The sequence below is a fragment of the Dermacentor variabilis genome, unplaced genomic scaffold (genome assembly GCF_050947875.1).
Source record: "Dermacentor variabilis isolate Ectoservices unplaced genomic scaffold, ASM5094787v1 scaffold_14, whole genome shotgun sequence".
Taxonomy (NCBI): Eukaryota; Metazoa; Arthropoda; class Arachnida; order Ixodida; family Ixodidae; genus Dermacentor; species Dermacentor variabilis.
In genome coordinates this window covers 17,006,293-17,018,714 of record NW_027460302.1, presented here as the reverse complement: position 1 = coordinate 17,018,714, position 12,422 = coordinate 17,006,293, and the positions used below count along the sequence as shown (strand labels likewise).

The 12,422-nt window shown below is 45.7% G+C and overlaps 1 protein-coding gene across 3 annotated transcripts in view; it reads right to left on the bottom strand.

Annotated features, from left to right (window-relative positions):
* LOC142567714 (12S rRNA N(4)-cytidine methyltransferase METTL15) overlaps positions 1–12,422 on the bottom strand; it is a 275,298-nt gene that overhangs the window by 87,304 nt on the left and 175,572 nt on the right. For all 3 annotated transcript variants that reach the window (XM_075677894.1, XM_075677895.1, XM_075677893.1), the window contains one exon: positions 11,462–11,666. In XM_075677894.1, the coding sequence (XP_075534009.1) occupies positions 11,462–11,666 (205 nt within the window). The remainder of the gene's footprint in view (positions 1–11,461; positions 11,667–12,422) is intronic.

Genomic DNA, 12,422 nt, shown 5'->3' with positions numbered 1-12,422 from the left:
CAAATCATTTTGTGGTATTGAGTAATACAAGTCTTTTATGTCAACAGGCGGATAGTTTTTTGTTCTCTTTCTGTGCAATGTATTTTACGCCTGGGCAGAAAACATGGGCAGAAACATGTGGGATGTGTAAAGAAAGTAGCTTATTCGGTTCCCTTGTCGTGTGGTTCATCATATGTAGGCCAAACGGGCAGATGTCTGAATGACAGATTGCATGAGCATTGATATAAGATGGAAAACCAGCTCTCCAGTCATATAAGTGCGCATTGTAAGGCTCACAAGTGCATCCCAGATTTCGATAGAACCAGTGTTCTGCACAGAGCTGATCATCAACTGACAAGGGAGATATTGGAAGCGCTTGAGATCAAAAAGCGTGGTGTTGATTGTATCAGTGAAGCCTCAGTTTCTCTTTCGACAAAGGAACTGGCGTATCTTGAGAGCGACACTTAAAAGTTATTCTGTATCTTGGCTTCCTTGTGCGATGCAGATGACTGCCCTGTTTATTCTTGTTGTTTTGATCCTTGACAGCAGCTATATATTACTATGTCAAGAAATAAAACATCAGTTGTTAGTGCACCTACGTGCTGTCTCGTGTCCCTTCTTCGTGTGTTGTTTTATTCGGCGCCGTCTTTGTAATCATGCTTAACCAACTAGCCCACCAACACATGCTCGGGTATGCAGCAAGCACAGATGCGAGGAAGATTTCTGCTACGGCGCCGGGTCTGCGATCTTCGGAAAACGTGCATTGAACCGCTCGCCCGAGCTCGCTGCCTGGCTAATGTCAGGACGGTTTGGTCTATGAACTAGTCGATGCTATAGATACTGGCAAGTTCACTGGAGTGGAAAGGGAGCGTAAGAAGCACATTATAAAAAAGTATGATATAAGGTCATGTTTGTGTTATGAATTAATGCACTGGATTACAAAAAAGAAGCAGCGGGAAATCGCACGGTGAGAACACCAATAGACATACAGTGCAACGCAACTCGCGAAATAATATTGAGATGTCCAAGTATATAGAAGAAAATAAAGATTGAATCGTCGCGACGGCACATCCCCGTAGGTGTCGAAGTCTCTACAATGAAATTATTTTTGAACAGCTCTGATAGCGCCCATGCAAAAATGGTTGCTTGTATAATGTCAAATGCTTATATTCTGCGGCCTAAAGCTCATGGCATAGTGTGAAAATACGCACGGTGCAAAAGTGAAACAGTGCGTGGACAAGCATGCAGACGCGCAGTCTGTCTCTGCGAATCTGTGCGATCGCTGCATTGAGGCTTCATTACGCTCAATTTAGTTATACAAACACTATAAGAGCATATTTCACATAGTTTGCTCTCACCGTTTACCTACCTTTCACGCAAGAAGCCGGTTCGGGAAACTCCATCGCGGCGATCGCATGCAGTGACGTTCACTGTACGTATTCGGTAAAGAGATAGCGTCTGTAAACGATTCTGTGCTTTCACCTTGCCCAAGATTATTATTTAGACAGTAAAAAACTTCTCTCGTTTCGAAAGTACTTACAGAAATATCCGGGAGAGCTCGCGTATGGTGTTTTCACTGAGCGCTGACAGCAAAACCTATGAGGAGCGCGCTGCATGATCCCTTATACTACGCCAGTGAGGTGCTTCCGATAGATGGCGACTCCGTAACTCCTCGCCGCCAATACTACAGCAGGTCACGCAATACATCCAGTCATCATGGCCAACCCGGAAAACACTTCTGACAGAATTGACACCCTACCATGATGTACGGACGGAGCTTTTTGTAGTGGATGGGCTTCTTTTGCACACAGAATGTGTTGTGGTATCTGCCAAGCTGACTGCTACCTTCATCCATTTAGCCCACGAGTCCCACCCGGGAGTCCAAGCAATGCATCAGGGAAAGGTACCGGTGGCCGTGTTTTGACAAGCAAGTGGAGACCGCCATCCGAAGTTGCACTGTTTGCCAAGCCTCAGACAAGTGCGCAAAGAACTTACAGGTACAACTCCAGCCTGTCCCACTGCCTGACAGGCCCTGGGACAAAGTGTCAATAGACATTACGGGGCCCTTTGAATGTGCACCAACCGACTGTCGGTTTGTCATTTTGGTAGTGGACTACTTCTCCAGATGGCCAGAGATTGCGTTCTGCAGTGACATCCATTTCCCGCACGGTGATAAACTTCCTCCTTGGTGTCTTTGCACGAGAGGGTTACCCTACAGAACTACTAGTCTCGGATCACGGCTGACAGTTTATGTCAAGTGAATTCGAGTGTTTCCTAGAGGACAGGGGTATTAAACATTTCTTCTCTGCTGTTTACCACCCTCAAGCTAATGGTGTGGTGGAAAGGCTCAACAGGGCCCTTAGATAGCGCCCATGCAAAATATATGCAACTCTCTCTACAGGAGCAGCAATCCATCAAGGCCACCGTTATGGAATACCTGGGTATTTACCGTGCCACTGGTCTGTCCCCAGCATTGTTGTTCCATGGACGTCACACAAGGACATTGTTAGATGTCATCGGCAAGCCAACCGCAGCCTTCGGCACCCACCCCGCCCGCGAACTGCGTAGACTTCGGCGCCACGTATACGATTGCCAACAAAGAAACAAGGCGTATTCAGACAAGCGAAGAGCAGCCAGGGAGCCGAAATTAAAAGTGGGTGCCTACTTGTGTGTCAAACATCCTCAACCTGGAATGAAAGGCACCCCCAGTTTTAGTGCTCCACTCAAAATCCTGAAACACAAAGGTCGTTGGTCATTCCACATCGAGGACGGTCGGACGTGGAACACCTCTCAATTGTCAGCTGTGCCCCATGAAGCTGTACAAGAAGCAACGGCGAGACAAGAATCCCTGCGGGGGATATGGACATAGACATACCGGCAGGCAACGGCAGAACTCAGACACCGTCCTTAGGAACACAGAGCATCACATCCCTAAGAACATCAACGACTGATGACACACAGACCCCAGAACCACTGGTGTCACCACTGCCTCCTTGCACGCCTAGCCCACCTACACGGCCAGGGAGTCCACTAGCTGGAACCATGACCTCCAGACTGTGTGCTGATCGTGGTGGTGAATCGGGAAACCCTCATCGGCCAGTAGAGTCAGGGCTCCACCGTTCTACATGGGAGCGAAGACCGCCAGCGAAGTTCAGGGATTATGTGCAATGAACTTACTGATTGCAGTGACTTTATTAGGCAATCGCCACCAGTGACTTTACTATCAATTCACTAGCGCAATTATTTAGTTGGCCGTCACAAGCATGGACGGTTTTTTGGTTGTATGCATATAACCTGCGTTCTCTTGTTGAGGGAGGGCTAGATATAGTGTCGCGCCTTCGCAACAGATGGCACTGCCGACGTGACACAGGTCACATGCGACAGATGGTGCCACAGCGCTCTTGTATACAAATAGATTTCAACTTGTGCATTGGATCTGCATAATCATTATTTCTATTTCTAGGCTAAAGAACTGTGTGACGGCGAAGACCGTAATAAAAGTTGTTATTGGCATGGAGCCGGCAGTGGTCTAGTCTCCGTGTCGTCGGGCTAGCAACACGACAGATAAAAGGAACTGTTTATGGACAAAAGCATCACGAATAATAGCCTCAACACGCACAAGATCATTGGTTGTTGACTGCCCTTCCCTAAATCCACATTGGTACGGATCAAGCATTTTGTTTGATACAAGGTAATGTAGAAGGTGATGATTTATATTTTTTCACACTTGGAGAGGCAACTTGTTAGTTCTGTCCAACAATAGCTTGTTACTGGGGCAGAATCTTTAGCCTGCTTCAAAACAGGGATGACTATAGCTTCTTTCCATATAGATGGAAGATGCCCAGCTGCCCAGAGAGGAGTATTAAAGAGTGCCAGCGGTGTGTTTGCATGTTTCTGTGAAGGTGTTCAATCATCTCCTATATAACTCTGCTGAGACCCGGAGAAGACATGCGTATAATAGTGGTGGAACACTGCAGGTCCTGGTGCAGGCAAAAAAGCCGATTTGGCGCAGCAGCAAGCACTTTTGGTGCAGGGTCCAACACACATGCGCTTACCATATAGTATGCAAAAATTTGCTGATATAGTCGACATCTTGTGTTAGGGTTTGTGCGAAGCTTACCCTGCTCTTGCAGGGTAAGCCTCGCGCAATTCAGAAAAGACAAGCTTTGCATTTCAGAAAAGACAAGGAATAGTGCATACAGCTGGAAACGCACTCAAAGTGTGCATCAAGAGCATCGACCTGGTCCATCAGGCTGTTTCCTTGTTCATTTACCACGGGCAACAGATGGATTTGCTGCCTTTTCAGCCTACTCAGCCCATCCCATACTTTCAACTCCTGTGTGTACAACTTAATACCGGAGAGAAACGTACCCCAGCTTGCCCTCCTTGTTTGCCTTTGCATCCTCCTTCCCTGCGATATAAAGTATTTCAGTGCAATGAGGTTCTCCGCATTTGGATATCGACAGGGAATGCCCCATGATTTATTCTGTTTCTTTTGTGCCTGCCTACAGTCATCATTCCACCAAGGGACTTGTCTTTTCCATGAGTTACCATTTGTCTGTCGGATGCATTTTTCTGCTGCACCTACAATAAAAGTGGTAAAATAGGCTGCTGCATTGTTTATGCTGAATTCGCCAATAAAATCTTGCGATAAATAACTTGACTGTTTAAAATTATGTCACTTGGCTGATGACAGCTTTCAATGAGGAAGATTTCGAGGGTATTAGTGCTGCTGTTTCAGGCTTAGCATTACAGGGAAGTGGTCACTTCCAAAGAGATTTTTACCACACTCTATTCTAAATACAGAAAGATCTATCAAAGAATGTGAATTATGTTGGATAATGCAATACGTGGGCTCTTTTTTATTTGAAGAGGCACACACCAAAAGATACAAGAAAGTCTTCTTTTAGCCAGCCTCTCTTGTCACACCGGGAGACTGCCCAAACAGTTTGATGAGCATTAAAATCACCGGTGATCATGTATGGTTCTGGGAGCTGGTCAATGAGATCGTACAATTCAGTTTTGCTGAGCTGATAGTTGGGTGATATGTAAATGTAACAGACAGAAGAGAATTGTTTGCACAGACACAGCCTTGAGATTCATCTTAAGGGCTATACGTTGGCAAGTGACAATAATTATTGCCACCCCACTGGACAAGGCAACAGCATCGTCGCAGTCTTTCAGAAAAATTTCGTACGGCCAGAGAAAATTCACTTGTCTAAAATTTAAATGTGTCTCCTGGACACAGAACACCTTCGGCTGATAAGGAGATAATAATTCAGTTATATTGTCTGGATTACTGATGAGTCTTCTCGCATTCCAGTGCGTCATCTGCATGGCCATTGTAATGTTATACAAGGTGGGTTCTGTGAGTGAAAGAGGAATTCAAATTTATGCTCATGTGTCCTTGCCTGGACCCATCATCTATTGGTTTTCTTTTTTGAATGAGTCGAGAGAACTTCACTGCTCTTACAGCACCTGCGGTGCCAGCGCTGCGTCCACTGCCTCCTCCTGGGAGGCGCTGGGTGCCCCCGCCCTTGCAGGCCTCCACTGGTGGGTCGCCTTGTCGCCCGATGGCCTAGGAGTCGCCAAGCTGTTTTTCTGAGTGAGTGGAGTAGCTTTACCTATGCCATCGTGAGGGTACGCACCACAACCGAAGGTTCGCTGTGCACGGGCCACGGTAGTGGCGGAGGGCAATACAGCATTGCCCCCTTACGTGCCTGTTTCTGCATAAGCTATACTGTGAAAAACTGAGCACCTTTTTTTTTATTATTGGTTTCCTTGAATCAAATATTTCCTTTGATTTTCAAGGTAATTATTTCCTTCTCTTTTTTCCATGTTTCACAGGACCGGGAACATGCTGAGTGGTTACCTTCACAGTTCACAAAGTGGGGTCTGCCAGCGCAGTGTGTGTGCGGTTCCTCATTTGTGTCCTGTCTTGAAGCACTGTCCTTTTTCTGATAATGAATTACCTAGCCCATCAGTTTGATAGCCTGCCAGAACACCTATTGGAGGGGTGATCTTTGTTGCCACATTTTGTGCAGGTGTGTTGACCTCAGCAGCTAAGCGAGCTGTTGCCTATTTCTGACACTTCAAACACCGACGAGGATTAGGAATGTAGGGCCTGAGACAGGTTTTAATATAACCTGTCTTGACGGTCCCTGGTAGCACACTGGAGGCAAATGTAATTATCAGGTGTTTTGTGGGGATTCTGTTGTTGTCTCCCCTGATTTTTATTCTGTTTACCTCCATGACATTCTGGTGCTGCCAGCCTTCCAATAGTTCTGCTATGGCTAGTTCTACGATCACGCCTCTGAGACCATTCCTTGCACTATGTTTTGGGAGCGATGTGGGTCACTGTTATTAGGTTGCCAGCAAAGGCTGTGAGATTTACAAGCTTATCATGTTGCAGCTTGTCACGAACCTCAAAGAGGAGATTGCCACTTGTGATCTGGCTAGTTTATAGCCTGTTCCAATGGTGTCTGTCCTGGATTTTGATACAAGAAAAGGTGGAATAACTCTTACTGGTTTTTCAGGTTTATAACTGTGGATAACGTGGAGTGGTGGAAAAGTTTCTTTGTGTTCAAAGAAAAAGATCCAGGGAGCCTAGAGTGGATATGCTCTTTGCCGGTACGACCAGGTAGTAAAAGGAATGATTCTCTATGCATGTCGAATGTACTTGCTTCGGCAGCTATGGCAGCCACCTACCACGGAGCCCAACAAGGGGACGCTGCAAGGTTGGCAGAGCAATGATTTGCACATGCTAGCCATGCATCGCTGCTATAACCCAATGCGCGACACTCAAAGTTGGATATACCGCACCAGGTTAACAAAAGCTGTCTGGGAGAGACAGAAAAAAATTGGAAAGAAAGGAGATGACAGGACAGAAAAGGTAAGTTGATAGGAAAGCAATAGATTGAGGAGAGGGACAGGAAAAGGCGACCACCGATTTCTCCCGGGTAGGTCAGTCTCGGTGTGCTGTCTACATGAAGCCGAGGTCAAAGAGGTGTGATGCCTCCGCCAAGGGGCCATAAGGGTCCAAACATGCGGCTTTGGCTCAACCCCCAGGATCCCCTTTTCCCCCAACAGGGCTAAGCATTGTATGGCCACACAGGAGAGGTTTCACGTCCTATGTGCTCGGGTCCATGGTGTCACACTGCTCACGCAGACACCTCTGTGGGGCACACTACACTACACTGGGCGCATGGCCCAAACCAGGCTGCGACTCCTCTTACGCATTTACGTAATGGATGAAAGATTTTTCCCAACATCCGTGCCAAATGAATTTGGTTGAGGACTTCACTCTTCTACAGCCAAGCTGTTACCTTCAATAACCTACGCTTCACCAGTTTGGTTCCCTTTTCTCTCCAAGATGTCTTCACTTGAGCAAATATTATCATTAGCTGAAAACCTTGATTAGCAGCACAAGCAACACGGACAAAGAAGACACAAGCCATTCAAGTCTTACCATTAGCTTCAACATGCACCTTTTGTATGACTCCCATCTGTACTTCAAGTTGTATTTCTAGCTCAGGTTCTTACAACCATCTCTTTCGCTGTTGCCTCAATACCTGTCACCCAGACTCGTGCGACATTTCACTGTGAGGTGAGTCTAGCAGTGCTATTGAAGGAATTAGAGGGCAGTAAATGGGATATAATAGGGCTCAGTGAAGTTAGGAGGACGAAAGAAGCATATACAGTGCTGAAAAGTGGGCACGTCCTGTACTACCGGGGCTTGGCGGAGAGACGAGAACTAGGAGTTGGATTCCTGATTAATAAGGATATAGCTGGTAACACACAGGAAATCTATAGCATCAACGAGAGGGTTGCAGGTCTTGTTGCGAAACTTAATAAGAGGTACAAATTGAAGGTCGTACAGGTCTACGCCCCTACATCCAGTCATGATGACCAGGAAGTCGAAAGCTTCTATGAAGACATGGAATCGGCGATGGGTAAAGTGAAAACAAAATACATTATACTGATGGGCGACTTCAATGCCAGGGTAGGCAAGAAGCAGGCTGGAGACAAGTCAGTGGGGGAATATGGCATAGGCTCTAGGAATAGCAGGCGAGAGTTATTAGTAGAGTTTGCAAAACAGAATAATATGCAGATAATTAATACCTTCTTCTGCAAGAGGGATAGCCAAAAGTGGACATGGAGGAGCCCAAATGGTGAGACTAGAAATGAAATAGACTTTATACTCTGCGCTGACCCTGGCATCATACAAGATGTGGACGTGCTCGGCAAGGTGCGCTGCAGTGACCACAGGATGGTAAGAACTCGAATCAGCCTAGACTTGAGGAAAGAACAGAAGAAACTGGTACATAAGAAGCCGATCAATGAGTAAGCGGTGAGAGGGAAAATAGAGGAATTCCGGATCAAGCTACAGAACAGGTATTTGGCTTTAACTCAGGAAGAGGACCTTAGTGTTGAGGATATGAACGACAATCTTATGGGCATCATTAAGGAGTGTACAATAGAAGTCGGTGGTAACTCCGTTAGACAGGATGCCAGTAAGCTAACGTAGGAGACGAAAGATCTGAGCAAGGAACGCCAATGTATGAAAGCCTCTAACACTACAGCTAGAACTGGCAGAACTTTTGAAGTTAATCAACAAGCGTAAGACAGCTGACATAAGGAAGTATAATATGGATAGAATTGAACATGCTTTCAGGAATAGAGGAAGCCTAAAAGCAGTGAAAGAAAAAACTAGGAAAAGGCGAGAATCAGATGTATGTGTTAAGAGACAAAGCCTTCAATATCATTACTAATATGGATGAGATAGTTTAAGTGGCTGAGGATTTCTATAGAAATTTATACAGTACCAGTGGCACCCATGACGATAATGAAAGAGAGAATAGTCTAGAGGAATTTGAAATGCCACAAGTAATGCCAGAAGAAGTAAAGAAAGCCTTGGGAGCTAAGCAAAGGGGGAAGGCAGCTGAGGAGGATCAGGTAACAGCAGAGTTGTTGAAGGATGGTGGGCAGATTGTTCTATAGAAACTGGCCACTCTCTATACGCAATGTCTCATGACTTCGAGCGTACCGGAATCTTGGAAGAACGCTAACATAATCCTTATCCATAAGAAAGAGGACGCCAAGGACATGAAAAATTATAAACCGATCAGCTTACTGTTCGTTACCTACAAAGTATTTACTAAGGTAATATTAAGGCTTCTTATGTACCAGTTTCTTCCGTTCCCTCCTCAAGTCTAGGCTAATTCGAGTTCTTACCGTACTATGGTCACTGCAGCGCACCTTGCTGAGAACGTCCACATCTTGTATGATGCCAGGGTCAGCACAGAGTATAAAGTCTATTTAATTTCTAGTCTAGCCATTCGGGCTCCTCCACGTCCACTTTCGCCTATCCCGCTTGTGGAAGAATGTATTCGTTATCCGCATATTATTCTGTTCTGCAAACTCTACTAATAACTCTCCCCTGCTATTCCTAGAGCCTATGCCATATTCCCCCACTGACTTGTCTCCAGCCTGCTTCTTGCCTACCCTGGCATTGAAGTCGCCCATCAGTGTGGTGTATTTTGTTTTGACTTTACCCATCGCCCATCACACGTCTTCATAGACGCTTTCGACTTCCTGGTCATCATGACCAGATGTGGGGTATTTACTAAGGTGATTGTAAATAGAATCAGGAACACCTTAGACTTCTGCCAACCAAACGACCAGGCAGGATTCCGTAATGGCTACTCAACAATGGACCATATTCACACTATCAATCAGGTGATAGAGAAATGTGCGGAATATAACCAACCCTTATATTGATTACAAAAAAGCGTTTGATTCAGTCGAAACCTCAGCAGGCATGGAGGCATTACGGAATCAGGGTGTAGACGAGCCGTATGTAAAAATACTGAAAAATATCTTTAGTGGCTCCACAGCCACTGTAGTCGTCCATAAATAAAGCAACAAATCCTGATAAAGAAAGGCGTCAGGCAAGGAAATACGATCTCTCCAATGCTATTCACAGCGTGTTTACAGGAGGTATTCAGAGACCTGGATTGGGAAGAAGTGGGGATAAGAGTTAATGGAGAATACCTTAGTAACTTGCGATTCGCTGATGATACATGTATTGCCTTGCTTAGTAACTCAGGGGACCAACTGCAATGCATGCTCACTGACCTGGAGAGGCAAGACAGAAGAGTGGGTCTAAAAATTTATCTGCAGAAAACTAAAGTAATGTTTACCAGTCTCAGAAGAGAACAGCAGGTTACGATAGGTAGCGAGGCACTGGAAGTGGTAAGGGAATACGTCTACTTAGGGCAGATAGTGACGGCGGATCTGGATCATGAGACGGAAATAATCAGAAGAATAAGAATGGGCTGGGGTGCGTTTGGCAGGCATTCTCAGATCACGAAGAGCAGGTTGCCACTGTCCCTCAAGAGAAAAGTGTATGACCAGCTGTGTCGTACCAGTACTCACATACGGGGCAGAAACCTGGAGGCTTATGAAAGGCGTTCTACTCAAATTGAGGACGACGCAACAAGCTATGGAAAGAAGAATGATGGGTGTAATGTTAAGGGATAAGGAAAGAGCGGATTGGGTGAGGGTACAAACGCGAGTTAATTACATCTTAGTTGAAATCAAGAAAAAGAAATGGGCATGGGCAGGACATGTAATGAGGAGGGAAGATAACTGATGGTCATTAAGGGTTACGGACTGGATTCCAAGGGAAGAGAAGTGTAGCAGTAAGAAGCTTGCAGGGACAACATGGCCACAATTAGTACATGACCAGGGTAGTTGGAGAAGTATGGGAGAAGCCTTTGCCCTGCAGTGGGCGCAACCAGGCTGATGATGATGATGAAGTGTCGGACTCTGCCAGAGTAGTACAAATGCAACTGGGGCAATTGCTGACATCTTGTAAGAGACAAGACGTTCAAGGCCTGATCCCTGTCATCCGCTACATTCCACTGCGGAACAAAGGTGGAATATGGCAGGAACAGCTGCATATCTTTTATGAGTGGATGCCTGCATTATATCAATTAAGAATTGATTGTTGGAAAAAAGTGACTAATTGAATAAAGTTCTTCGTTTAGACTCAGTTAACACCCTGATTTAAACATCAGACCACTAAAGATACAGAGTCTTGTGCAAATTCTCAAAGACAAGCCATAAGACTGACAAAAGCAGAGACAGTGCTACCTCACAAGTAAATCTACTTCAGAGATCACAGAATGTTCTATATATACTGTGCGAGCACACAGATATGAAAAAAAAAAGCACCGTAAGACAGGAAATATGCAAAACAAGACAAGAAAAAGCACAATTTCACGAGCAAAATGTCAAGCAATTTTCGCAGACCAGTCAGTCTGTCTCAGCATTGTTTCTCTTGAATTTTTTGCCTTCAATATACAACCGAACACACTCACCTAACTTCCTGTTCTAGCACCTGTTATTCAGTGGGGAGATAAGAAGGCACTGTGTCGGATCACTGTGTTTGGCCACTACAACTGCATGTGAGTGATACCTGGAAGTGCCTCTTGACGATGCGGTCCTCGAGCGAGTGAAACGTGAGCACTGCCAGGCGTCCGCCGGGTTGGCGCAGCCATTGGCGCAGCAGGCCCAGGGCCCAGTGCAGCTCGTTGAGCTCATTGTTGACCAGGATACGCAGCGCCATGAACGTCTTGGTTGCCAGGTGGCTGGGACGACCCAGGGAGTCCACACTGCGAACGCTGCACAACAGGCTTCCTTGGCACCTCTATAGGGTAGCATTTACTCGAGTTTCCGGCAGGATTTTTTCTCCACAACAGTGGACCCTCACAGCGAACTCGAGCAAACACTCTCAACAACCCACGGCCCTGTACTCTTGACAATTTATAACACCCACGGGGACAATGGCATTACATAGGGCAATAATATTGATGCTATAAGTACAACTTATGACAAGTTCCTGTTGGTACAGCTCTAACCCAAGATATGTGTTTTACGGCAATAGTGTACATAACATAGTTCCTGTTAACTTCATTTTTTTTCAACAACTGGTAAATGGTAGGCACCAAATGCACAGCGGAAGACTAAAGGAAAAATATGTCATCCAGCAGACAATGGCTGAAGCTACAAAGGGTTCCTCTCACGTGTGGCAATACTGCCGAGCCTGATCAAAATAAAATAATTTAAAAGTTTGTGCACTTGTGTGCTTCTGCTCTCTCATTCTTGTCTGTTCACATTACGAATCAACTAGCCCAGCAACAAGTTTTGCGGGGTTACCCTTTCATGGTTCTTCCTACACCTCACGGACTTAAGAAGAACAGAAGAAAAACAACAACAGGTGATCTGTTTCCTGAGAGCTGGGGCTGCACTGCAACATTATTCGGGAGGGTGGTCTTGCAAGGCACATGGGATGAACATCTCCTAGTGAGACAGGAATTGGTCTAATGATCATACTTGCTGGCATGTAGTGCATGAGCAACTATCTGTGAAAGTGGCAA